Below are 27,355 nucleotides of genomic sequence, written 5' to 3' on the forward strand. Positions count from 1 at the left end.
TCAGTATCTCTATGTGACAATGCTCTCAAACTTGTTATATTTCTCAGTTGATAATAGGAGTTTTGTTCCCCCTGAATGCACCTGATTCCCAAAGAAAAGCCCTCAATTAAAGTTTACCTCTACATTTTGCACAGATGAAGACCAAGCAGTATTTATGTGCAGTACAGAGAAGGGACAAATCTTCAGACATTGTGTTAACAGCATTATTAAGCACAGTGGTCTCATCTTTTTCATGCTTAAAGCAATTTTGGGGCAGTCAGAACTACACTTCATAAGAAATGGGGATCAGATGCTCCTATGGAGTCTGTAGCAAAATAATGTAAGTCTTCTTTTCAATAGCTGTGCAAGCTTTTTACTTCTACTCTTCTATCTTCCCCTGGATCTTATTATCCTCTTTTGTCTACAATGCTTCATCAGAGACACAGCAGTTTAAACTGCTATATGACCTGAGAGATGACTTCTTTATCACCTCTGCACTTTTATAACATAAGTAAGTGACAGATAAAGTATATTCGAAAGCCTAGACTGTGACCTGAGCTAATAATTTTTGCAGGCTGTCTTGGCATTGTAAGTCTTGCACAGTGCTTGTTCAGGCAAAACCCACACAGGAGCAAGTAAGACTTTTATCAGAGTCAAGCCCAAATGAAAACAGATTAGGGTCCTCAAGATTTTCCCCCTTTGGACCTCTGCTTAGAATTTCTTGCAAGAATATTGGGCCATGTTTTCACAAGCATTCAGAAGAGTGGAAGTCTGTTCTGCTATTTAAAAATACTCAACAATTCTGTAAAATACTCAACATTACTGGGCTATGTACCAGGAAATTCAATATTCTACATAATACCACTTCATGTTTGCCACTAAAATAAACAGAAACTTCTGAGGCCCTGTATATATAGAGGTAGGTAGTGTATCCAGGTGTTCCATGTGCTTGTGCATACTGGGAAAACATTTTCAGACTTGTTACTTGTTGGACCTGGGGACACTACAGAAGCCTCACCTTCCTCGGGCTGTCAGATATAGCAAAACATATTTTTCCCTAACAGAAGTAGTAAAAATACAGTCAAAAATATTAATTTTGTAGCTCTCCTTTATCTTCTATATCTTTGACTTAAGTCAGAGTTGGGAGGTTTTTTTTCCGTCCTAATTCATCCATTCTGTAAAGTTATAAAGCTGATTAAAGGTAACAGCAGTTCTGTTTAGCTCAGTAAATATAGATTTGAATGGATAAAAAAAACAAGCAAATGCTATTGTTTTCTATTACCATTTACAGGCTTCATCAAGAATTTCTGCTATCAATGTTCAAAAGCTCTGTGAATCCTGCAAGAAACCTCTGACCAGTTTCATTCCTCAGCATGCATAATGTAAATATCATTGGCTTCTACATCCTAGGAGTCCTAGCATTTCTTAGGGGCATATATTATGTTCAAGCAGGGCACTAATTCTATTATTATCAAAAAGCAGATGTTTTCTTATCTGCAACTTGGAAAGTCAGCTTCATTGAAATAGGCAATGGACAGGATAATTTTGCCTGCTAGTATTTTTGAATGCTTTTCCTTTGCTTAAAATCTCTTTTGTTTGTCTCCTGAATGCCCAGGATTCAGCAATCACCCTGAGCCCAAAACAGAGTTTTTTTATTACATACCATAATAATTTAAAAAAAAAAAAAATATCTTTATCTTTAGCCTACTGTCTTTAAAAGCCTTTCAAGTAATTTGATCAAAATTTGTCTCATACTAGGAAGATAAAACTTTATATTTTTATTTACCTGAAATCTAAGATTCTTTCTTGATGCCTTGATTCACAAAGTGAGCTTTTAAGAGAAACAACAAATATTGCAAGCCTCACAGTGCAGTAATGATGGATCATGTCATAGTGTAGTTGGTGTCTCCACTTTGCCCATGTACAGAAGAAATGCAAAGGAAGATGACAACAGACAGTAAACTTAACAGCAGCAACATAATCGAAAACAAGGAACAATAGGGAAAAATAATTTAATTCAAATCAATAGTTATACCCTAATAATTAAAAACATACGTAGCTCTTAAATTTCTGCTGCATTACGTTGCCAGTGAATGTCCCTATTAAAATAGAATAACAAAGAAAGATTTTAGCAGGGTTTATAATGTTCTGGTGGGGTTGGGCCTCACTATCCCCAAAATGAGAGCCACTTTTGGTTGCAAAAGGTTTCTGACATTTTTGGAATTTGTTTACTTTTAATATGGTCAGCAAAAGGAAATCTAAAATATAGTATCAATTCTAAATTCTCCTAAATTTGCAACATGCATTTTAACAATAAATAATTTCTTAATTTGTCCCATAAAATACATGAATCAAAAGCACTGGAAATTCTGAGATATATGACATGCCTAATCCAAAAATAATTAAATGTCCTAAATAATCACTGTCTATTTGAGAATTACAGGAGGAATACAATCTATCAAATGAATGGAGGCATAATTGAGACAATTTGACTCAGGAGCAAGTGCTCAGGACAAAAGATTTCTGGGTCAGACAGACTAAACTATCAGGGTTATAAAGCAAAACCTTCTAAATATAAACTTTGCCAATTTTACTAGAGTCAAAAATACGGACAGCTCAAAAGACAAAAAATTAACTGGTCAAGACACATAATGAAACTGGAGAAAGCAAAAGGCCGCCTACAGAGAACAAGGCAAACAGCCTCGCATGAGGATATTCTGAAAATCAACAAAGATTAAATCTGACTGACATAAAGTATTCATTAATTCACAAGACAAATGAGAAAAATAACAACCTGGTTCTATAAAATAGAATGGTTTATTTTAACTCTTCACATTTATGTCTATAAAAGGAAAATTTAATATTGAAGTGAAGATTATCCGTTGCACAGGCAGTGCTATATGCTATCCTATCCCCAGGCAGCCTATCTACTCCATGACCAGTGAGTCTTAAAAGAGGGATTGCGACTGATTCTCACGGTGGTCTCCAGCTCTGCAGTGTCCTCTTCTGGCCCCGCAGTGCAGACCTCATTCTGCCACTGTCTTCCCAGGAGATAGTTCTGACTAGTGCCACTAGGTTGATGCAGCTACTTCTATCCCACGTCTTTGAGACTCCTCTGGGCATTTTCTAAAGCATCAGTGTTACAAGAGAGAAACCCAAAGAACACATAGAAAAAGCTATACACATTTTTCTTCTGCTGTGAATCAGTTTTCACATTGATGCTTACAGCTCTGTTATGATCACAGCAGATATACTTCAGCAACTCATTCTAATAAAATATTTCTAATTCCTGTCTGTAACCAAGTTTTCTCCCACTGACTGAAATTAACTCTTTCCCCTGAGGTAACTGAGCTACATGTGTTCCTTTTTATATCACATTCCAGCCCTGCCCTGACATTTCCAAACTAAGTACTAGAGATGGAGTCCACTGTGTGCATGTGGCTCTTAGCGCTTTGCAATCTACAACAACCCCATGTATTTTCTACTTAGGTTGTAAATAAAGTATAAATTTTGTGAGCATATTTAAAAAAAAAACAGACTAGGAATTAATGAACATTTCTTTATTGCAACCCAGTGCAGTTATTTCTGATCACTTCCATACTGCTGTAAATTTTGGACAAATGACATACTACATTGCCACCTAGTGAATAAATTCAGAAATTCAACTTAAAAAGAAAATTGAGTATACACCAGCAGTTTTATGATACAGAAAGCCTTAAAAACCGCCATCTATAGTTCAGGTGTTCACTGACCATGTTAATCCTTGTGCCTGTGTGTTTGTGCATGTGTGCATTGCCCTGCCTAATCACTATGCATATACGCATAATTGATGGACATCAGTGTTACCCTGTAAAATATTTGTGCACTGCCACCAGTGTCAAGGAAGTAGAGAAACCTTATGTGGTGCAGCCTGTCACGATTGCCATCAAACCACCTATGCCTAAGTAACATTCAATCTGATTTGTTAAGAGTGATGAGGCAGTCCAAATACTGCTTGAACACATTGTACTCATCAGACTGTGCTGTTTACTTGGGCTCTGCTGCCAACAAGCTGGCCCACCAGAAGATTTTCCATGATTTCTAAGATAGACTGCAGGGATAAAAAATCTGTGGTAAAGCTCCTGGACTGACAAATTGCAAGTGATATCTTGACAATCACCATATTAGCTTTTATGTCAGGCTTAAGGCTGTTTCAGAACTTATACTGGGACACAGAAATGCCAGAAAAGAGGCGACTACATGAAAATGTTCTAATCAGAGATTATGAAGGCATAAGGCAGTGTTGTACTGAAAATTTTTGAATGTACTCAATCACCCTGACTGCCAACAGACTTGATTCAGAAACCATCTTCCTCACCAGCACTCTCCACCAAGCAGGCAAGATCATGACTTGGGAAGTTCAAGACCAGTTTCTCATTATTTTTTTCTAGCAGGAAACATTCAGTTCCTAAGCAAAAGATAACAAAATTACTTATATATGACAGAGATCGCCTGTTTGGAAAACTCTGAATTGTTACAGAGAAATCGCTGTTGGCATATTTTGTAACTGTGTCTAAATAGAAGGATACATGCATACAAAAATACAATGCCTAATAAGCATGAAACAAGTGTAAATTACTAATGGCATAAATGTGAGCCCTGATGTTTTTCCTAGTATTGCTGAGGATTAGGAAATTAGGATTTCACATTACTGAAGTAGTAAAAAAGCAAAGTATGCTTCACTAGCAGCTGGAAATGGAAGTTCCTTGCAATTATGTCCTCCATTTTAAGTGGATATATACAGGCATCAGGGAGCAATTAAATGTCAAGATACAATTTATAATGTCTTGTTCTCAAAGCCTGTTTTTCTCCATGCATGTATATATTTACAATCTTAATTGTCCTCTCAAGCAGTAGACAACAATAGAGCCAAAGGCAGCTGATCCAGCGCCTAATTACTAGGTCATTTGCTGATCAAGAGTCATTTTCAGAGGCATAACTTCTAATCTGGATTAATTCATCTTTTTGTAAAATAATCAGAACACAGTCAAATACATACAGTGTACAGAACAAGATGCTGCTTCTGTTTCTCGAGTTAAACAATGAAAAATGCTGCTTGAAAGTCCATACATATCTTAAAACACCAAATGGAGGGGAAGTTCCACGTTCCATCTGGTTTCCAAGAGAATTTTATTATAAATTTTAGATACATTTCTCAGCTTCTGGGTATTACATTTATTACATGGATAGATCTGTAATCTGTTTTTCTCCTTGACTGAAATATGGTTTTATGAGTGAGACACTGAAATAAAATACCCTTTCATCTGCTAGTTCTTAAAGACTGTAGACAGAATCATAATTTCATACTATCTGTAGACTAGCAGGAGTCTATATTTGCTACTTCAAAGCCAAATATGTGCAAAGATAATGAATGTAAGTTCTTTAAACACAAGCAGAGGATTGCTTATAACTAAAGCTTGTATAGTTCTGGGAGTAAACACAGTCAAAGATGACACTTTTGTTAGTTTGTCTTTTAACAAACAAAAATTAATTGCAGGGGGAAAAAAAGGTTAGACTTCTAAAACTACAGACTTACTACACATTATTTGATGCATTTGATGCCTGATTAATATTCCAGATTTTCCATCAAATTACTGTACAGACTTAGTCTCTATGTATTTTACATACTTACTTACCATACATACTTAATAGATATGTCACAGAATGTATCAGAAGACAGAGAATATACAACAGTATAACAGTGCACACATCTTTAGAAAAAATGCAGTGATAAAAATAGCAACAATTTAACTTTGAAAATGTACAGTAAAGAAAACTGAAACTGCTGAGATGATAAATATAAATTAAAATGACACCAGTCATTTTTTAAATGGGGTGAAGACTTTGTTTTCAATAAACGTGAAAGAACAGCCTATTCCTAGCATGCCTTGATGAAGATAGTTTTAACAAAGCACTGGAGGGTATTTCTGGTATTAAAAAATAACACAGTCCCCAATCCTCTACTTTTTTTTCTGCGTATAGTAAACAAAGTTCATACCGATAGGGAATGATACACTATTAGAATGCATGTTAGATCAGAGTAAACTCTGGTAATAACAAAGAATAAAACATAGTACACAATTTTAGAAAGTGAGTTAAAAAAAGTGAGGGCACTCATATGACAACAACCATCTTTGTCCCCAGAATGGTTTTACTGATTTAAGCAGCAACCACGTCATACAACATTTACCCATGATCCCAATACAAGGATTACTGAAATTAACAAATGATAGAAGAGATTGTTAAATAAATTTTCTCTTAACATCTGGAAGTAGTTTCATCTGAAGTAGTAGCTGGGATAAGCCTTCTGGACAAAATTTAATTAAATAATGCCACACTTATGGATTAAAACAAAACTTAAATTAACTAAATTAATTACATGGAAAAATCAGCCACATTTTGTTCCATTTCTTACAACACAGGGCAAGGGAAATACCTCAGGATTCCACACTTGTCCACCCTGCTGCCATACATGTAGTACATTGTGGTTTGATGAAAATACAGTAATGGGTACATTTTCAAAAACATTTTAGCTGCCATATGTTTTTGTTTTCTGAAGAAACTATGCTTTATCTTATGTGTTAGTTATGTGTGATTACTATTACTATTTTATTATTATTATATGCATGCAATTTTTAATAGTGCACAAAAGATTTTAGAAACATTTTTTTGCACTGAGAAAGTAATTTTTAAAATAGACATAGAAAAGAAAGATAGGCACAACAGAAGAGAAAAATATTTCAAGGAAGTTCATTTAAGGTGACTTTGATAGGTAGAAATGAAGAATACTAGGCTCTTAAGAAGCAGGGTGGAGGTACTTAAATCTTCCATACCTCATTCTAGATAACTCTTTCGTCCTCTCTCTTCTCCAGTGTGTGCTGCTATTCCTTAGTCAATCTCACAGCCACACTAAATCTCAAGTTTTCATTTGTCTCCCCTAGAGATGCTCTGTAGCTGTGCAGGCACTGGTGCATGGCAGGAGATACAGTCCTCTGAAAGTACTTATCCATGGATATTACTGACATGAAAGACACATGGGCTCAGATTTTTCTGCACAGCTCTCAAATGTAGATGCAGATCTAGTGACTCTGTCAGCCTGTCCTCTATTTAAGTTCAGGGTGTTCTGTTTAGACTAACAGGAACACAGAAATATTTAGGATGGAAAAGACCCTTAAGATCACCAAGTCCAGCCATTAACCCAGGACTGCCAAGTCCACCACTAAACCATGTCCTTAAGAACCATGTCAATTCACTGTTGTCTATTGAATGGATAATATTTCAAAGACACATCTTTGATTTAAGTCAAATATCAACCATGACTTTTCATCCTACATCTCTGGTAATTCTGCTTACAGGAGAATCAGACATGATAAATTAGTGCTATTACATAAAGCACCATAAGCATGAAAATCCTGGGTATTTTCTGGTGAATTAATTGTCAGTACAAAGGTTAATCCAAGCAAAAATACATCTATTAGTCCTAACATAGATTTAATGTAAACAAGCTCATAGAGTAATTCCAGCAGAATATTAGACACCCCTATATTTGTATTGCTTGTGATTATGAATTTGAATCTGCAGGTGAAACACAGCTAACAAGAGCCAGCTCAACAGATATTCCCTCAAGCTACACAGCTGTCTCTCATACACATGTACAAAAGAGCACACGGTAGCTGGTAACATAATTCACCTTAATAAGAAATGTGTAGTGTTTATGCACATAAATATTTTAAGTGAAAATTCTGGCAAATTTTCTTTACACCCCAAATCCAAACAGCATTAATTCTATTTAAAAGCTTGATCATTTTTATCAAGTCACAAAAGAGGTGTTTGGTACCAGAGCAGCTCAAAATTAAGTCCTGCTTGAATGGAAGTCTATGGTAACACCATAATTTCAGTACAATATAACCATCTCTTAATCAAGTCTTACAGCCCCTCTAAGTAAAGCCTAAGTGATGTTATTGCTATAGTGATTGACAAGGTTGTTAAATTTTTGCCCAAATCTAGATTTCCTCCAAATTAGAACATGGGAAAATGAACAGACAATAAAGTTGATGGTTTTGACTAAACTTAGCAATTTTAGTTTAGTGACACTTCAGTTTAATATTTTAAGATTTTTATTTCTGTAAAGGTGTATGTTAATGTTTTCATGAAAGTCAAGACAATGTAACGATGACCACAGACTATTGCAATTCATGAATTTAGAAATGGTGTCTCACACACCGTTACATGTGTTATTAGAGACCAAGGGAGTTGCAAGGTCAGTAGGTTAGATATGCATCCCTTTTTTCTCATATGGCCATGTCCCTGCACAGCACAGAGCTCCAGGCAAGTGCCCTACGTGCCTCGTAGCTTAACAAGTGCTGCTGTTGATGAGGGAGTAGTCATTTACCAGATACTTTTCCAATAAAGCCAATGGGGCCACCAACAGCAGTAAGGGTCTGAAAGGTCAATTTAAATGTTGCTTATTCAAATCTGAATTAATATTTATGCTACAAAAATAATGTAGCCTCTCCTTTCAAGTATAAAAAGTAACTGTAAAATCAGAACCCTTCAGAGAAGAAAACTAGGAAGAGATATATTTTATTGATATTTATGTAGGATATGTTATGAGTCTAAGTCATAAGATTATTCCAAAAGTGAAAATCAAAGATGACAGCATATACATGAAAAAACTTTTTTCTCTCAAGTAAAAGCTTCTAGAATTTGAGAAATACTTATATAGAATGAAAATACAAAATCTGAAGCAAAATTCTACTCTTATTCAAACCTACATAGTCTCCTTTACATTCTGTGGTGATACACTTGTGTGACCAGAAAATATTGATATTATTATACTCATATAACCAGACTAAAGACTCACAAAGTAAGTAAATTCAGATTCACACCTACTGCTAACCATTGGCTTGCCCTCTTGTCTCTAGACATTATATCTTATTATTTAATCAGTAGAGAAGATCAATTTCTGGCACAAAAATTAACTAAGAAATGTAGTGGTAGGTCATAACTTTGTATTTCTGTGCTTTTTATATCTCAGCCATCTTATCTTAAAATATAGCTAGGAAAATGTTACCTCGAGGATTTTTGTTCAAGATTCTAGTTTGTTAGTATTTTGAGGCTACAAAGGAAGAAAAAAAAAACTACTATAACTTAGAATTTGATTTAAAAAAGAAAAAAAAAGAAGTAACAAAAAGAAATTTAGCAATGGAAGCATTGCTATTATTTTTAGTTATTATTGATGGCCAAACAGCCATCTGTATTGTTTTCTCATTATCAATATTAATGCTCATTAACTTATTGCCAAGGACTAGAGAATGCTAAGGTAGCAAGCACTGGTGCTACACACTGTACAAACTTTTAATGGAATAACAATTCATACCCAAAAGACCTGACAGCAGAAGTGAAAGAGAACATGTAACACAAGCTAAAAGACGGTTGGGAAAGACATGAAAGCAGTAAGGAAAGCAGAGGTCTGGATAATCATGTGATTCAAATTTTACACACTTTGACAGATCACACACTCATGAAGAGTTTTATGGGCGATTCGGGTGAAGATAACGAAGTAGCTTTGAAAATGTTTACACATAGCTCTTCTCAAGTATGAGGGAAGGCATAAAGCTCTTTCTTAGGAGATTTGAGAGGTAGTTGATGGAGACATTCACTATGAATAAATTTGTTCATTCTTTACAGTGTGGTTAAGTGAATGAGTGAACATGTGTATTATAAGAAGCCAAAAAAAAAGGATTGAAAGAGGAAAAAAAAAAAGAATTTTAAAACTCAGGAGTACAGTGTTCTACAAATCTACTCGAAAGAGAAAATGACAACACACAGTTATTTAAAAATATATTTTAATTAGCAAGTAGTAATCAAACTTGATTACTTTTATTAAGGAAATTATTCTCATATTTGCTGTTCATGTGTTTATGTTAGTGTTAGAAAATGTAACTAAAATGAAGACAAAAATGTAAACAAATTATATAAATATATAACTACAAAACTTAATTAGATTTCAAAGCACACTTACAGAAAATTTGAGACAGCAAAAAGGAGCTAGGCATGCATTTTTTAACAGATGGTGCTAGATTAGGTCACATAGATATAATTGAGGTCAGAATTTGGCCACTGTAGGAACAGACCCTCTCAGTGAAAGAGGTGAATTTCTTCCTGTGTTTTTCATTAATTACTCGGTGCCATCTAGTCACAGTGTTGTCTGCTGTAGATCCTCTCACTAATTCCTTGTCCATACAAGCATTTCTCTAGAATATTCTTTCATTAATACATATGAACAAAATTTCTCCTTGTAGAAGCACTGATTTGCTTTTTAGCAGCAGAGACAAAAGCTTGTTAGTATCACCATTTATCTTAGCTACAGTCTCTAAGATAACAGTAAGTATTGGGGACAAACAGATAAAGGGGCATTTCCACTGCTGATGTAGCAAGGACTGATATAAAACAACAGGTAATTTTTAAGAAAATACAAAGAATTTTTAAATCATAAGACCAATTTTAAAATACTTTATGTGAGAAACTGAACATAAATCAGGAGCCTGTGGATGTAGCAGAACAGACTTGCAGAGCTTTTTTGGACAGACACTGCTCAAATTCTCCTTAGCTTTCAGCATGTAGAACAGTTTTATTGACCTTGCTGTTGGTTTTAGACACTGTAACTGAAAGCAGTGTTTGCTTTGTTTGCTCACATACAGTATAAAAACATATTAAATAGCATTGTATACAGTAAAGCAAGGATTCAAGATTGCATTTATTTTTAGCAGGAGTCATTCACATTTGAATGCCAGTTATAAAGCATACCACAGAAATCAAACCAACTGAATTTCTGCATGAGCCTCAAAGCATAATGTTATGCTGTTTCAAGTCATATAAAACATTCTCTCCATAGCTGTGCAGGCTCAGCCTGCAGATGAAACCATCACAGTCAATACTTACTTGAATGACACCCATGTTAAAGTAGTTTTCTTTCATAATAGTCCATTTTATCTCACTAAAAGAAAACTGTGTTTGAAAAATATCATTAATGTATCTACTTTATTAATATGTTGGAATATATTTTTATTTTTACTTATTACTAAAGTTATTTCCTGAAAATATTTTGTTTTATTTCCCTTCAGCTAACATTAATTTGGATCTGTGTTTTGGCCCATCTCCCTTGCCTAACAGCTTTACACAGAAATGCAGACAGTATTAAATAAGAACAGTAATAGCAGAAATAAATCAGCTAACATTATTTACCTGAGTAAAGGTTTCTCTAGATTACTTGTAGTTTTGCTTTTGGGAAATGGCTGAAACCAAGGCCAGACTATCACTGAAGTCAAACCCAATACTTAAATATTTCATTATTTTGCAACTTCTGTTATAAAGGAGAATACATTCATTTGTGGTAACCATTTAATTCCAAAGGTTGTGGAACGTTTTGTTACAATAAAAATAACATTGCTTTGGGCTTCTTAAACCAGCTTGGGTGCACTCACAATTTATATATGCCATAAGGTTGTCACACATGAAGTCCAAGCATCCCCTCTTAGCACAAACACAAGATGAACAACATTGATGCTAAAGTGTAATTGAGTTTGGCCCATTATATATTGAAAAGGAGCAACGAGAACCAGCTAAGAGTATTAAAAAAAAAAAAAAAAAAAAAAAAAAAAAAAAGTTGATTTTATATCAACAAAGAAGCAAAAGTCACCTTTTTTCATTTTGTTCAGATATAATAGCTGGTTGATGAGGAGTGACTCCTTGAACTTAATCAGCCTTGAACACAAGCCACGGAATTCTGCTTACAGCAGGTAAGCTTTCAGACCTCAAACTGTCAGAGTGCCATGGCAATAGGTCAAATGGCTTTAAACAAGTGCTAATTGTTTATCATGAAAATTGTTATCATGAAAATTGTTTATCATTTATCATGAAAATTGTTTATCATGGCAGGGGCAGAATTAAGAAATTACTTGTTCTAAGTTTTATGATTTCTGTAAAGCAAAGTTTTTCACAATTTTTTAATAAACTATTTGGTTGTAGTAGGTCCCAAAACAGCCCTTCTTAGAAAGGTCTCTGTGCCATAAGGCACTTTTGACAAAGAAAGATGTCCATGTTAGCATCTGTAGGTAGCACATGAAGATGCTGCAAGTGGATCTCATGAGCTTAGGGGGAGATTGCTCCCAGAGCACAGCCTTCCCACACCACTACAGCTCAGCTCCCGCACTCCGGCACCACTGGCAATCTCCTCGGCAGGTAGGGGCCCTGCACAAGCAGGCTGGCTGTAACACATATCCAGAGTCAATAAAAAAGCTGCATCGAAAGCAGCATGGCCAGCAGGTTAAGGGAGGTGATTCTGTTCCTCTAGTCAGCGCCGGGCGGCGGTCAGCGCCGGGCCCAGCCACGTCCGCACCGCCCGCGGCCAGCGCGGCCACGGCCGGGCCATGCGCGCCTGCGCCGCCTGCTTGGAGGCGGCAGAGCGGGGCCGGGCCGGGCCGGGCGGCGATGGCGGCGGGACGCGGCGGGGGCCGGCAGGGAGTGACGGTCTCACTTCTCTTGCTCGCTGCGCTGACGCCAGCGAGCGCCGCCTCAGCTGCCGCTCTGCCTTTAGTCATCAACACCTGGGCGTTTAGGACGGCCGCAGAGACAGGTGTCCCGGCGGGGGCCCGGGCTGCAGCGGGGCGGGTGCGGCGGTGCCGTGCCGTGCCGCTCGGTGCCATTCGGGAGAGCCTGCTGCTGTGGGGCCGCTGGGCGGACCTGGGTGTTGGTGCTGGCTAAGGAAAAACGAGTCTCTGAGCCGTCATTGGGCTGAAGGTGGCCAGAAGGAGCGGGCTGTGACCCGGCTGCCATGCGGCGCTGGCTGCGGAGGGCCCGGGCTCTGCTCGTCGCGCTGCCCCGTCACAGCTCAGAGGCAGCCCCGCTGCCGGCGGGGAGGCGGCGGGAGGTGCCTGGGACGGCTTAGAAAGGGTTTACCCTTCCTGTGGAAGGGCCCCGCGCCGGAGCTTGCCCGTCCTCTCTGCCGCTGGGAGCCTGCAAGCAAATGGTTTCACTTTCCACGATGGGCAATAACGCTAAAAAACCCGACCAAAACCCACAGAAACTGAAGAAGGGAGTTATGAACTGCGGGAAAGCTAAATCAAAGACATGCTTTTGTTAATGATGTGGTTTGCACTCTTGTGCAGTGTTATTTAACGGTTTGGGTTTGTTTGTTTGTTTGTTTTGAGATTCCTCTAAAGAATTAGGTAGTTATATTATTTCTTTGAAACTCTGTTGTTTTGTGATGTGTTATTGACAGTCAGAGCAGGCTTTCCTTACATACACTAGCTGTGAATAGTAATTTTAAAAGACTTGCAGATTATTTTATTACTGCCGAGTTGTAAATAACCCCTTACTACAGAATGCTTGCCTGTGAAATGAGTTATCAGTAAAGCCTTGTAATGGTCAGAAGTGAAATACACTCATGAAAATTGCAAGGCCCTTGCTTTGCAGCTTCTGAAAACCTGTGCTAAGGCTACTCACGGCAGTAAAGGTGACAGGAATCAGACAATACTTCTCATACTGAATTTGTAATAGCGGCAAGCATATGTGGAGTTGGATGCATGGTATTAAGTCTTATTTTTTCCCTGGTGCAGACACCTTCATGTAGTAGTTGTGAGGCATCTGTGATGATTAGGCTTCTTGGCATATGCTGCTTCCCCTGTGCTGGGTCTGTCAGGTGATGGAGCGCCAGAGCCAGCACAAATAGGAGTATGCAGGACTGTGATTGTCAGTGGCAGCAAGCTCGAGCACCTTAGAAGATCTTGCCTGAGGTCCATCCTTGTGAAATCTCCTATGTGCAATGCCTTCAGGCTCAGTGTATTCAAGTCATGTCGTTTGACAGGTCTGCAATGTCTTACAAAGCTGCACCATGATCTAGATTCTGATGCATGGAACACCTAGGGTTGAACAGGAGGATGTGGAGACTTAATTTCTTATCTATAATTTTCACTTTGCTTTTGTGTTTACATAGTTACTGATGTAAGTTTATACCTTTTTATTCTGCAGTTGGACACTTAATATTCTCATACAAAGCTTTTGAGGGCAGCTTTTTTTTTTTGGCCTTTTTTTAAATTTTTTGAGTTGGAGGATTTTTTTTTTTCCCTCTTTCTTCTCCCAGAAGGCTTTTAACAAGTGGTGATAAAGTAATGATTGGTTCTGGACAGAGAAGGGTATTTGATATAGAGAACTTGTGATAATTGTTAATAAATAATACCTCAGTCAAAAGAAAAGCTCTGTTTCTCAGTCAGAAACACTAATTAGATACACAAGGAAAAGAATATTTAGAAAAGTGAATAGTGAATTTAGAAAATATAACCAATTCTTCTTGTTCTATTTATATTTTTACTTCATAATCTGTAATTTATAGTTTACTGGTTTTTATCCACTTATGTAGTGCACCTACATGTCCATCTTTAAGGAGCAGTGGAAATTCTTTTCCCTGGTGACATTTTAATTATTTGTGTTGATTACAGCTTGGAAAGTACTAGAGTCGGGAGGTTCAGAGCTGGATGCAGTTGAGAGAGGCTGCAGTCAGTGTGAGATCGATCAGTGCGATGGAAGCGTGGGATACGGAGGAAGCCCAGATGAAAGTGGAGAAACAACTCTGGATGCAATGATTATGGATGGGTAAGGAAACTGTATGGAGAAAAGAATGATCCCTTCTGTTATAAGTGACTCAGACCCCAAGTGGGAATGCATTATATGAGTTTAATTGAGAACAATAAAAAAGTTCACAAGGCAAAAGGGATAGCATTGGGAGCGTGGCCGAATGCCAGAGGCTCATCCACAAAATGGCAGCTCCATGATTTATACCCCTGATGTTCCATCAGCTTGCTGCATATTTATTTTTATTTTACATAGTCTTGCCCCATGTCACTCTCCTGGGCGCCGACACAGTTTCGTCACTGTGTTCCTCAGGGCCATCACTGGATGAGTTCCGCTCCTTTTAAGGTTGTGTCTCAAAGGTTTGGCCAGCAACAGTCCATCCAGTGTAAACTCACAAACCCACACCACAGCACACAAAACCATCCTCACGAAAACTAACCTGACAACTAGGCCACTTCAACAACATCAGCCACTCCAAAGCACGTATCACTATATCAATATTGACAACATCATAATATTTAATCAACAATATAATTAATAATATCAATTCATACAACACCCAGTGAAAGCCAACTTCCATTAACTTGTTTCTCACATCTGCCATTTTTATTACACTTAAGGGTTGTTACAGGATCTTGGTACTTTGGGGCTGATTATGGGACAAGCTAACTTGTGGAACAAGGAAAAATAACATACCTGATTGTTGGAAGAATAGGAAATGACTCTTCACTTGTAGTGCATTAATCCAGTTCTAGGTATAGCAGTTGAAACAGATGGTTTGTAGCATTGTTAGCTTTCCCTTTACATTCAGTCCATAAATATTTAACTTCTGGAGCAATTGTCTTCAATAATTTATTTGCTGTTTAAAGCTTTCATGATTAAAAAGTAATTGCAAACGTGTGGCTCATGTTATGAGTTTATGTAACAAAATAGTTACTCTACTGAAAATATTACTGTGAATGGAAGTACTATTTCTTGAGCAACAACTCCATGCCTGTGAAAGGAAACAATATATATAGGAAGTCTTTCCCTACAAATGTAGTGATATCTGTCTGTGGCACAGAACTGTTAAAGCATTATGTTAAAGGAGCAATCTTTTTGATTTAGATGAGAACAGATTTTGTCTAGTAAAAAATGTGCAATTATTCTTGTAGTTATAATAAGTTTTAAATATTCCTTATTTCCAGCAACACTATGGAAGTTGGGGCTGTTGCGGATCTCAGGCGTGTGAAAAATGCAATTGGTGTAGCACGAAAGGTCATTGAATACACTAAGCATACATTACTAGTGGGAGAGTCAGGTAATTATACCTCTAACTGTTTCCAAGTCAAACCCTCATTTTAAAACAGTTCATAATAAAATTGCCATGTTTGGTAATGTAGGTGGAAGAATTCCTTGACAATCAAATCAATCTACTCAAATAGTTCAAAAAGTGTTTATTCTTTCATTCTGTGTCCATGAAATAGGTTTATTTTTAGACAGAAAAAATAGTTGTATGTTTTTTTTTCCATCAGCTTAACTGCAAATATTGACTTGTAATCTCAAGGCTAATATCACTGATACCCAAGTTACCAAAGATGATTTATTAAAAGACACTATAGAAACTGTAAGATGTAAATGTTGCATTTAAACCATTAAGTAACTTATTCTAAGGAATGACAGAATTTATAGACACTGGAGTTAAATTCTAATATTTTGGTATATATTGAGTGTGATTAGAGTATTTCATAGTTTAAAAGTATTAGTGAGAACTTAAATGTAAAAAAAGCTCATTAAAGGCTGTGCTCCCAAGCACAACAAAAAAGTAATAGCAAATTGGAGGATTAGTTGAGCTTTTTAAATACAGGCTGATGTTGGTAGAATAGTACCAGTTTCAAAAAGAGCTGTTCATTCCCCAGAGGAGTGTGAGTGGTGAACAGGTTTCTTGGCTTTTAAGAAACCTGCTCTGAGCCTGTAGCTGCTCAGAAAGAAATATGCAGATTAGTGTGGAAAATGACATCTGAGCATTAATGCTGATTCAAGTGCTTTGAAATTGATAAGAAAAGATAAAATATTCTTGAAGTAATAAGTAAGTGCACAAGCAATTTTTTGATGGAGTAAAGTGGAACAATTTTGGGAGGTGAGGATACAATTTGACTCAAGGTCTGAACAGAAAAACCTGTTTAATTTAAGGCAATTGACCATGATGATAAGTGGCTTTTCTAAGAGAAATTTCACATGTAGTGCAGAAAAAGAAATTGGTCAGGTGTTGAATAGTGGAGGGAAAAATACTCCTAATACTCATTGGCCCCTCATTGCTAGTTACCATATTATTTTTAAATTTTAATCAGGAGAATGAAAGAAAGGATAAGGAAAATGAAGAAACAGAAGGATTAAAGTGCTGATTTAAAATATATCTTCCAACCTAAGAAGATACCTATTTGCCTAGTGGAGGCATGTGGACAAGTTTATTATGTTGAATACTTACTGTCAGTGATAGCTTGCTCAGAAGAAAACATCTAGCAGTAATGGTAAAAGAAAGATGTGAAAGCTAAACATTCATCTGAGTAAAAATTTGAGAAGGTATTTAATGTTAATGAATTAATGAAAGCAGTGGAGAAATTGAGAAAGACTATTTCTTTTGAAGAAATGTATTTTTTGTGGAAATCGGAACTTGGATAAGAGAAACTCTTAATTGTCTTCACCAGATGAAGATGAATAAAAAGAAAATCCATATGAACCTTCAAACTGGCATGTGAGAGAGCTAAATAGAAATGCTTGTATTTCTAAATAGAAATACTTATATTACAGAAAAGATAGCTAGAACAGTAATATCTTTTCATATAAATGCATTTAATCTCTGCAGGCATTTCTTATTCAAGATGCAAAATTAGGAACTTTGCTTCCTGGAATAGAAACAATGTTTCAAAAAATACGAAAGAATTCCTAACAAACATGCACAAGCACAATTTTATCTTAAAAACAAACAAACAAAAACAAACAAAAAAAACCAACCAAATTCTGCCTGTTTGTTCTATAAGTGGGAAAATATTTATCTAATTCAAGCTGTCAGTTTTCTTTTCCTCTGAGTGCTGATACCTGTGTCAGTTTTTAAGAAAAACATAGAAAAGCAGTCCAGAAATAATTGAAGGCTTCTTTTAATTTTTGGACTGGATAAGTTTGTTCAGCTGTGTACTATAGTGATATTATTATCAAGGATTGATAATATAAATTCAAGCATCTGAACCTAGCAACAGTACCTGTTACTGGGTAATATCAAAGGTATCTACAGCTAAAAGATGACAGAAGAGTTGATCTTTTTTCTTTTCCCTTTGCGTAATGATAAATCATTCTTAGAAGTGTAGCATTCTTTCATTGCTTGTGTTGGTATTTCTTTTGCTCTCTTGCCACATACTCTATTAATTTTCAAAACAAGGAAGCAGTCACTTCTAAAGCTGCAAGACGAAGTGTAATGTGATGTAAGCTGGTGGATTGCTTTCTTCCGGTATCAGTTTTAAAGGCAAACATATTGTTATGTTGTTTATATTTGATTAAAACTTGTTTTTTAAGGAAAACACACTTATATTTGTAGGACTTATTTATTTCTGTGACCCACACAGCCTAGGCCATTCTTGTTTCACACTCTTAATTGTGTCCAGTTGATTAACAGAGTTGAATTTGTTTCTCTTTCAATGGGAAAACTTTCATGTCACTGTCTGTGAAAGTGAGAGTTGGCTACTGCAGTTGTACATCACTCTAATGGCTGATACTGCTCCCTGAAGATGTATTTCTCATCCCCAAAAAGGATGTAGAATTTCTTGATTTCTAAAAAAACAAAACATGAATACATTATCATAAAACCCAGAAAACTGTGAATAATTCAATGTTTCTTTATTATTCTTGCTTTTCAAGCCTCCCTGTTTGCTGTAAGAATGGGGTTTCCGTATGAAGATTTAACTACCCAGAAATCCCTTTCGCTGTATTCAGAGTGGCTTAATCAAAGCTGTCAGCCAAACTACTGGAAGGTACAGTTCATTGATGGCAGTGAAGTGGGGATTTAGAAAGTCAGTCATGCCTCTTCCTTTCAGCTTGTATTGAAGTTACACTTTACTTGTGAAGAAAAAGAAGTTTTGCTTATTAGACAGAAAAAACTTGGTATTACTAAGCACTCGCTAGACTTGGGAGTGTATATATCTAGTTATTATTTCTTAGATCCTGCTTCTTTTGACCTTGCTGCAGTAGTGTTTTGGTGTGTGAGTTATTCTTTAGTTCTTAACTGGGACAGGACTTATCAAAATAAACAAAGCAGTGCATGTATTTTTTGATGCATGTATAAATTTCTGAAAGAAAATCTTAGAGTAGTAATTAAGGTCTTTAAATAGTTGAGAGGCTTTATGCAGACCTATGAGTACATCAGGTTAGTGTAGATGTCTGTTAAACTTGCTTGTTGTGGTGAGCTTGCCTTGTTGTTTGAATGGGGCTTTTTTTTTGCTTTGGGTCTTACAGATTTCTATGTGTTTGTACACTGGTTTGGGGTCTTTTTTGAACAGTCAGTTGAGCAAAAGAGAGTCTTTAATGTGAACAATGTAACTTTTCCAGGAAAACCTTTTTACTGTATAATACCAGAAATCAGTCTTCATTCATTAAGCAAAACAATTTGTGGGATCTCAGTACATTTCTGTGGTTTAAGTACTGGGCATCTAATGCCTTTATTGTAGATTATAGGTATTGATTGGCATATTTTTTAATTTATGTGTCTTGAATATGTTATATTATTCATGCAAATCACAAACTGATTACAGAATGTGGTGCCAGACTCTTCAAAATCCTGTGGACCATATAAACGGCGTGAAGAAGTAACTTACAAAGAAGAACACACCAGCTCACAAAGAAGTATTCATAACCATGATACTATTGGTAACAACTTTTGGTAACTCTGATGCTGATATTTTTTTTTTCTCATTCCTCTAAGGATTAAATCATATTTATTTAAAGAAGAGTATTTCATATAGGAATTATTTCCTGTTTATAGTGTTTCAAGATTTGGTTACTTATGTGCTAGGATGGAGTGCATAAAAGTAGGATTTGTTTTTTGTTTTTTTCAAGTTCACTGGCTGCACAGACGCTTCTTTTTTTGCCATTAACTCTTGTTCATTGCCCTGCTGCTTTTCCCACAGATACCTTGGCATAATTGCTTGGGCAGCTGTGGATGCTTAGGAAACTGACAAGTTAAAAATAATTATGTTTGTCTTGATTATAGTGCCCTGTCAGACCAACTTAAAAGGCCTTGCAGTAGTAGAAGAAATGAGTATACCATTAGTGCTGTTGCCAACTAAAAGCAGTCTTTTTCATGCTCTTTATGCTTATAAAATAAAGTTTGCTTTCATTTTTCTTCTATTCTGGCTTTTTTCTAAATAAGTAAATTTCTACAGAAACTAACATTAAAACAAGTTAGCAGTAGTAGTCCCAAAAACTTCTAAGAGTTTACTGATTGAGGATTGTTAATTGCTAAGACTATAAGTTCATTAAGGACTAGAGCAGTTACCAGTTCATGTCTTTCATATCTATACTTTGTAGTCTTGAAACTTGCACTTTTTGGTTTAGTTTGAATTTTTCTCAGTTTAGCAATAACTTTTTATCTGATGGTCTTTACAATATCAAGAATTAACAAGTTGTTTCGAGTGTTAATCTTTCTTCTTTGTTTCTAGTTCATCCTAATCAATTAATTGCCTACAGAAGTGAGGTGACTTACAAATTCTTAAGTTGATAGCTAGCTTACTTACTGGGGTAATTCCGTAAGTGCTGGAAAAGTTAGAAATTATGGAGTATCAGGTGAGAGGAATGTGCTAAATACAATTCAAGAATTAATCTATCATTAAGTAGTCCTAAGCTGTTTTGTAGTAAATTATGGTATTTTGTATTAGTATTTCAAGTTCTCCCACCCCATTGTTTTACATATGAAATAATTCTCTGAGTAGCACATTTTGAGACGACTCTTCATTCAGCATGCATTTAGGACATTGGTAGGAACTGATGCCTTTCCAGTCTTTTTGCAGAAGCCATTTGGTCTGTGCCTTTATGACTTTAGCCCCTACTGGTTAGGAAGCTTTTCTGTGAGAAGAACATACTGCTTAGTGAGGTCAGAGAAAAAGAATTCAGCTCATCAAATTCTGCTTCTCGGCTCTCAGTTTGTACTGGAGTTTTATGCTAGCAGCAATTCATGCCTCTCCTGCTTTATGGAGGTAATTTTTTGCTCTATGGAGAAGCAACTGATCCCAAATCTGATTCCAAGTGACAGTCTAAACTTCTTTAGTATGAGGCAGTGGCTTTCTTACCAGCACAAAATTAGCAAGGGGTAGGCTCGTCCATACATTTGGTTGTCCGTCGTGTAATTCTAGTTACTTTGTTAGGCAATATGTCATCTTCTGCCAAATTTAAGCTCATGCTTCTGACTTTTTTTTAATTGCCTTCAAGTACCATTTATAATTTCTAAGCTTCGGTGCTCTGATGGTATTGGTGCTTCATGTGGTGACACCAGGTATTTGTTCTCTACTGGTTAACAAAGGTGTGTATCGGGAGGCAGTGGCTGCTTGGGCAGCAGTAATATATAGCTCTGAACAGTGCGGCACTCAACTGTTTCACATTCTTTTTTGAGCTCTTGTAATAGATCATAAAAATTTTCAAATATCTTTTAAAAAGAACTTGTTTTCCTAAAGAGTACAATTCTTGTATTTCAGGATATCAGTAATTTGAATAGTCTGGGAATTGTGGTTCTGTTTGATAAGCATAGTCCCAACTAAATAAATAATGCTAGTAGTGTTCCTGAATATGTTTTGTCCCTGTTGAAAATCTTAGGTATGGTTGTAATTGGTGAGAGTGGAACCGTTGCTTCTGGGACATCTACTAATGGTGCAATACACAAACTTCCAGGGTTAGTATCTCTGATTTTACAAAAAAGCTTTTTTTCCCCACCTTGTTTCCTATGTTAAACTTGTCATTGGGGCTTAAAATGTTAACCTGTAGATCACAAAATTGCTTTGTTTTTTTCTTTTGTGCACTTGCCATAAATCCTAATATTGAGAAACTGATTCAGTTGCAAAACTACATGTTGCATTTGAGGGAATGCTTGTTGTTCAACTTGCTTAATTCACCATATAGAGATACAAACAACTGGCACAGTTGTGAGACAACTTGTAAGGCAAGGCACCAGGGACAAATAAGCATTTTGGAGAGGCACACGGTCTCCTAAGAAATGTACGTAAAATCAGAGCCTCGGGCTTGTGTTTGTCTTTGAGATACTTTTTCTACACTGTTAGGATTATTTGTCAACCAAGTCAGACAACTTCTGGATTTAGCAACAAGTTATTGAACATATTAATGTCCCTAGCTGCTTACTGTTGCCCACAGGCTAAAGCTCACTGGCTTAACTATAGTCAGTATAAAAACAGACAGTTATGCATTGGTGGTGGATTAAGCCTCAGGTCAGTCAGGTTATCACAGATCATTTTTACAGATAGTTTTAAGACAAGACTTTTGACTGCAGTGGATTGACCTCTTTACCTGTTCTGCTCTCCTGTGGGTTTAATACTAAGTCAGCTGGAGGCAGTAAGGCTGACAAAGTTTGGTTTTTATTTTCCATTGTTCACTACAGCCGTGTGGGAGATTCTCCGATAGCTGGAGCGGGATCCTACGCAGATAGTACAGCCGGAGGAGCTGCAGCCACTGGGGATGGTGACATCATGATGCGCTTCTTACCCAGGTTTGTCCTTAGGACAGACTTTGCTAGATTTCTGGAGAAAAATGTGGACTCAGCAAATGAAGAAATTGATTAAAAATATGATCTGACTTAGTGGCTGCTGAAGTGGGAGTAAAGGAAGGAGTGGAAGGGGAAAGAATAGTAGCAGAACCAAGTTACCCTTATGATCTGTCTTAAAAGAAGAGACTTAAATATCTTGATGACAGATCCTTTAATACTGCCAAGCTGTGAGCAAGCAGGCAGCAGGTAATGAGTATATGTCCAACCTGTATGCTTTTTAGCAGAACTGATTAGCTTTCTTCTCCAAAGCATTTTGTTTTGTGGGAAAGTATCATAAATTGTAGAAAGTATGAGCTGTGGATCTCAGCTCACTCAGGAGGTATCACTGCAGCAATCCTTTGTAATTGCATCTAATTTGAAACTGAAAGAGGTGTTCTAGTGTTGTCACAGTGGTTGCATAAACTGTGTAAGAAATGGCTCTCTTCATGAGCATCCTCGTGGGTTGGTCTCAGCTGGAATCAATTATGGAAGTCCATGCTGAACATAATGGGCACTGATGCTTGAAGGATAATACAAAAGTGGCCTTCATATTGCTCAGGCAACTTTTCTGAAATTCTGGCAGCCAAGAAAGCCTGCTAGCTGTTGCATATTTACAGATGTTGTCAGTGAATTTCAAGCTGTTCTGAGTCGGTCTTTCAAATACAAGGCAGTTGACAACTTCATGAATTATCTGTCTTGTCATACAAGATACCAAGATGAGTGGTGAGTTGATCTCCACCATAAGGTTAGTCAGTAAAAGCTTAGATTGCACTTAAGCAGTCTGAAGTGTTTGTCTGTAATGCCTAAAACATTTAATGTTGGCACCAGTGGGTTAATCACCAGACTAGGTGGTTAATTACTGGTTCCTTATAGATAAAGATTTTTACTAATTCCATGATATTTAGATATTCCCACATGAAAACAAAGACAAGAATTAACCTCCCGGAAGCGAAGGAAGTGTCAAATAAAGGGCAAAATTGTTAATATTTTCCGTATGCCTTTGTTGAGGTGGTAACTTCTTGTTGAGTTTTTGATTAGTCAAGAGTGAAATACAGCTGTATATTCAGATAGTTATCTTTAGATAGCTTGTACCTATTTGATTGTTAGGATAAATCAAGATAATAGGGAGTCTCAAAATGCAAGAGTTCTTCTTTTCTGTGGTACTTTGATAACATCTGTAATTAATGCAATCTGTAGATGTGTTAGTGTAACGAGTTTGTCTTGGTATATGCATCTTTCATCTAAGCGATAAAATGTTGTTTGCTTGTAATTTATGTCATGAGTTATCATTTAATCTTCAGGTTCTGAGAGAAAATGGCAACATAAGTAATTTTTTACCTCAGGACATTTTGGAAATGCAACTGGTTCATCTCAAGCAATTTCTTTAAATATAAAGGAAATTAATTTTGATTACTCTTAGAATAAGGGGTTTTTTTAAATCACTTTGCAAAAAGTTTGAAAGTGGCTCAAAGTCTTGATCAAAACATGGTACCTTCATATTCATAAAACAAAGCAAATCTGTCAATATTGATGTTTTCAGAAACTTAATTTTTTTTCTGGAAGACTTTTTTAATGCTTACTGAACTCAAAAATTTATCAGTAATGTAATATTGAGTTTTCCTCAAAAAATTATCTTGACATTAGCCCTTCTGAAGAGTAGCAATTACTTCTAATGTTAAACCCAATCATATGATGAAAAGTAAAAGCCATTAAGTCTTCTAAGCCACTGTTCCTTGCAGTTCTAAACTATCTTTTGCTTAGCCTCTTCTACTGCAAATTATCAGAGTTCTGTCTTGGTTTGGCCTGCCATAGAATGATCCATGGTATAGACGTCATCTTGTAGTCCCTTTTAGTCTTGTTTTTAATTGTTTTTTGTGTACAATTTGAGTAATAATTGCCAATATGAAGTTGTTCTAAAAAATTATCAAGTGTTTCCATTATTCAAAGAAACCAGGGTCTCTTCTGTGGTATTTTACATTATATAACCTAAATATGACTGGTTTTCTGGGTATGGGGTTTGTTTTTTTTTTTTTTAGTTATCAAGCTGTGGAATATATGAGGATGGGAACAGACCCAACAGTAGCCTGTCAAAAAGTTATTTCCAGAATCCAGAAGTATGCTCCTAAGTTCTTTGGTGCTATCATTTGTGCCAATACAACTGGAAGTTACGGTATGTATTTTATTTTGCAAACAAAGGTGCTTGACCCTAACTAGGTCACAGATGTACAAAACTGAACATAGATTATAAAGACGTCTTTAATTATTCTTTGGAGACTGCAGCAGTACTGGCCATTCACAGTATGGAATGCTGGGTAGCAGGGCAGCTGCGTCCTAGTGCAGACTGGAGATAATTTAATTTTGCATTTTGATGTCTTAGACTTTGACAAAATTTATGGAAGTCTTAGTAAACCCAAAAATATTTACAACCTTCATTTGTTTCCTGGACTGTATATGATTAATTTGAAGGTTTAAAAAAAAGACTGTTTTGCCTTCCCTAGATATGGCATAAGGGAGGGAGAATATGAATGTTAAGCATAGCTTCAAAGTGATCTAAGAATAGTCATTTTGCCAGGCATCTCATTAGTGAACTCTTAGATCAGTAGGAAGTACAATTTACTAATCAATGTGGATTATTTAGTTAGACTGCTTTGCTTATTCTTTGATCTCTTACTTCCTATAGTTCTGTGTTTAAGAGATTAGTATTGAAGGAACTCATTAAATTAATCAGGATTGAAAGAGAGAGTGATTTTCTTGACTTGTGTTACTGTTTTGAATTGTACTATAAGGGCATTAATTGCACTACAACAGCCAGTTGTATTGTATTTTAACTTAAAAATTAAATACTTTCAAGATGTCTTGGGTTAAACAGATTGTAAAAGAATAATCATACCACTGTAGTAGAATTAGTAACTGGATCTTTAGATGATAAAATACAATGACAGAGAGATTAATCCCAAATGTAGTAAATTAGAATATTTTTTTCTTTTTTTCCTAGGTGCTGCATGTAATAAAATTCCAGGATTCACTAAGTTTCACTTCATGGTTTCAAGCCCTTTGCTAAGTCGACCAACTGAGCAAGTAGTAGACTGCATTTAATTTCTTCTGTCCTATTAGCATCTCAACTTAGAAGAGGACAGTGCTAAGTTCCCCCAGTTATTACTTCTTAAAAATGGTTGTTTCTAGCATTTAATGGCTGTTATGGTCTGCTTGTTTTCCTAAGAAGTGAATAGCTACAAGTGATGAATAGTAACCACTGAACAGGCCCTTTGGCTTGCCATTTAAAAATATATTTGTCATACATCTGGAATAAGAGGCTGGAAGTGGAACTATGACTCTACATATAATTGTAGAGTCATAGTTCCATAAAACTTATGTTGAAAATGTTTAATTGTCTAAGATTTAGTCCAGGTTTTCTTTTTTCTTGAAAATTGCATGAAAATGCTGGCATGCAAGGAAAGAGGCATGAGGAGTACTGGAGACTATTTCAAAGGTTTAATGAAGAGATAAGAAGTCCTTATAGACCATTCTAACTTGTTCTACAACAGCTGGGAATACATTTGAATAGAAATTACATGCAAGCATCCCTGGTAGTACAAACCTTCAAAAAATTTTGGTTGACTGACTGGATGTGAAGACAATTGGAAATCATCCTGACGCCTGTTTTTTATAGTGAAAGTTAAGTTATGATCCATAACCACGGTGATTTCCTTGTCAGTAATTGGCTGTGCACTCACCCTGCCCTACAGCACATTAACCTCTGCAGAGGAGCAGTTGAATGCCTAGAGTGTGACAGTTATCTACAGCTTTGGGTTTTGTCACTTTCTGTGTCTACAGACACCAGGATTCATTTGTAATGGAACTTTAGCATCATGAGGATTATTCCACAGGTATTTGAAGATCTGTTTGATCATTCTCTTAAATTATTGGCTTGCTGATCTGATGGAATCTTTGCTAAACTTGAGCTAGGAAATGGCAGAAGGGGAAGCGAGTAAAAAAGAGTGTGTCTTGTCACTTTAATTATTCTCTGTCTATTTAAATAAAATAAAATCATTGGGTAATAAAATCATTGGGTAATAAAAGCACACATTAATGTATTAGTAAAGTTGTTTAGATGCTTGTGTACTGTTGTGGCGGCTACCTCTGCCATGACCTCAAGCAGTCGAGAAGCGCTGGCTAGCACTGCCTGTGTGAGGCCGGGTGGCCACCATGTGTGTGGTGGGCACTCCAGGGTAATGGTGTCTGCCTCCCTGGTAATGCTGAGCGCTGCGGTGTGGGTAACGCAGATTTGGTAGCTTCATACGCTGAGAGGAGATGAAGAGACAAAAGAAGGACACTTGTTTGTGAGCCCAAAGAGTCTTTATTCCCCCAGGCGGGGCAGGAATAAAGGTGCTCTCGGGGTGGGTGCAGTGACAAATGCCAGTGAAACAAAAGATGGCAGCACATTAAATAGGGAGTGGGCAGATAGGGGTGGAAACCTGTTTCGCCCAATGGGGACAAACGAGAGATGGTATAACAACCAGTGGTAACATAACAGAGGTGGGCACAAAGTCCGGGGACAAATAGAAAGGCTAAGGTGGGGTGATTGATACAGAACTTTCTTGAAGAAGCTGGGGATTGTTACAGGATTGACAACCAACAGGGAGTGAACAAACCCTGACTGATGGGACCAGACAAGGAGAAAACAGGGAGAGGTGAGGAGATTGACAGGTAACTGTAGATCTGAGTGGTGGGAACTCTTGGGGTAAACAACTTGGAGCAAACCACTGTGAGGGGAAAAATGGGGGAGTACAAGGAACAAACCTAACTGACATTAATAAAACACCTGACTAAATAAAACCAACCCACAACATACTGTGCCTTACATTAATTGTTGCTTTCTGTTTCAAGTTGGTGTCTTTAAAAGCTGGAAATAAACCATTCAAACTAGAATGG

The 27,355-nt window shown here is 36.7% G+C and overlaps 1 protein-coding gene across 2 annotated transcripts; it reads left to right on the forward strand.

The window, feature by feature from the left end:
- The first annotated feature begins 12,491 nt into the window (after positions 1 to 12,491).
- On the forward strand, positions 12,492 to 26,525 carry AGA (aspartylglucosaminidase). Of its 2 annotated transcripts, none has more exons than XM_053940501.1 (9): positions 12,492 to 12,655; positions 14,517 to 14,670; positions 15,837 to 15,949; positions 18,541 to 18,653; positions 19,431 to 19,545; positions 21,484 to 21,559; positions 22,280 to 22,387; positions 24,460 to 24,593; positions 25,419 to 26,525. In XM_053940501.1, exons 1-9 carry the CDS (start codon positions 12,511 to 12,513, stop codon positions 25,517 to 25,519), a joined length of 1,059 nt encoding a protein of 352 aa, XP_053796476.1. In that variant the 5' UTR covers positions 12,492 to 12,510; the 3' UTR covers positions 25,520 to 26,525. The 2 variants fall into 2 exon arrangements, with proteins under 2 accessions (XP_053796476.1, XP_053796477.1); XM_053940502.1 differs by having other exon boundaries at positions 19,431 to 19,521.
- Positions 26,526 to 27,355: the final 830 nt, after the last annotated feature.

Source organism: Vidua chalybeata, chromosome 4, assembly GCF_026979565.1.
Source record: "Vidua chalybeata isolate OUT-0048 chromosome 4, bVidCha1 merged haplotype, whole genome shotgun sequence".
Taxonomy (NCBI): domain Eukaryota; kingdom Metazoa; phylum Chordata; class Aves; order Passeriformes; family Viduidae; genus Vidua; species Vidua chalybeata.

What these genes read in the sequence shown, in the direction of transcription:
- AGA (XM_053940501.1), top strand. Translation starts at nt 12,511, where the DNA reads ATGGCGGCGGGACGCGGCGGGGGCCGGCAGGGAGTGACGGTCTCACTT. An exon ending in ATTACTAGTGGGAGAGTCAG is followed by an intron (nt 15,950 to 18,540) that starts GTAATTATACCT and finishes TTGCTTTTCAAG; the next exon opens with CCTCCCTGTTTGCTGTAAGA. An exon ending in GTCAGCCAAACTACTGGAAG is followed by an intron (nt 18,654 to 19,430) that starts GTACAGTTCATT and finishes AACTGATTACAG; the next exon opens with AATGTGGTGCCAGACTCTTC.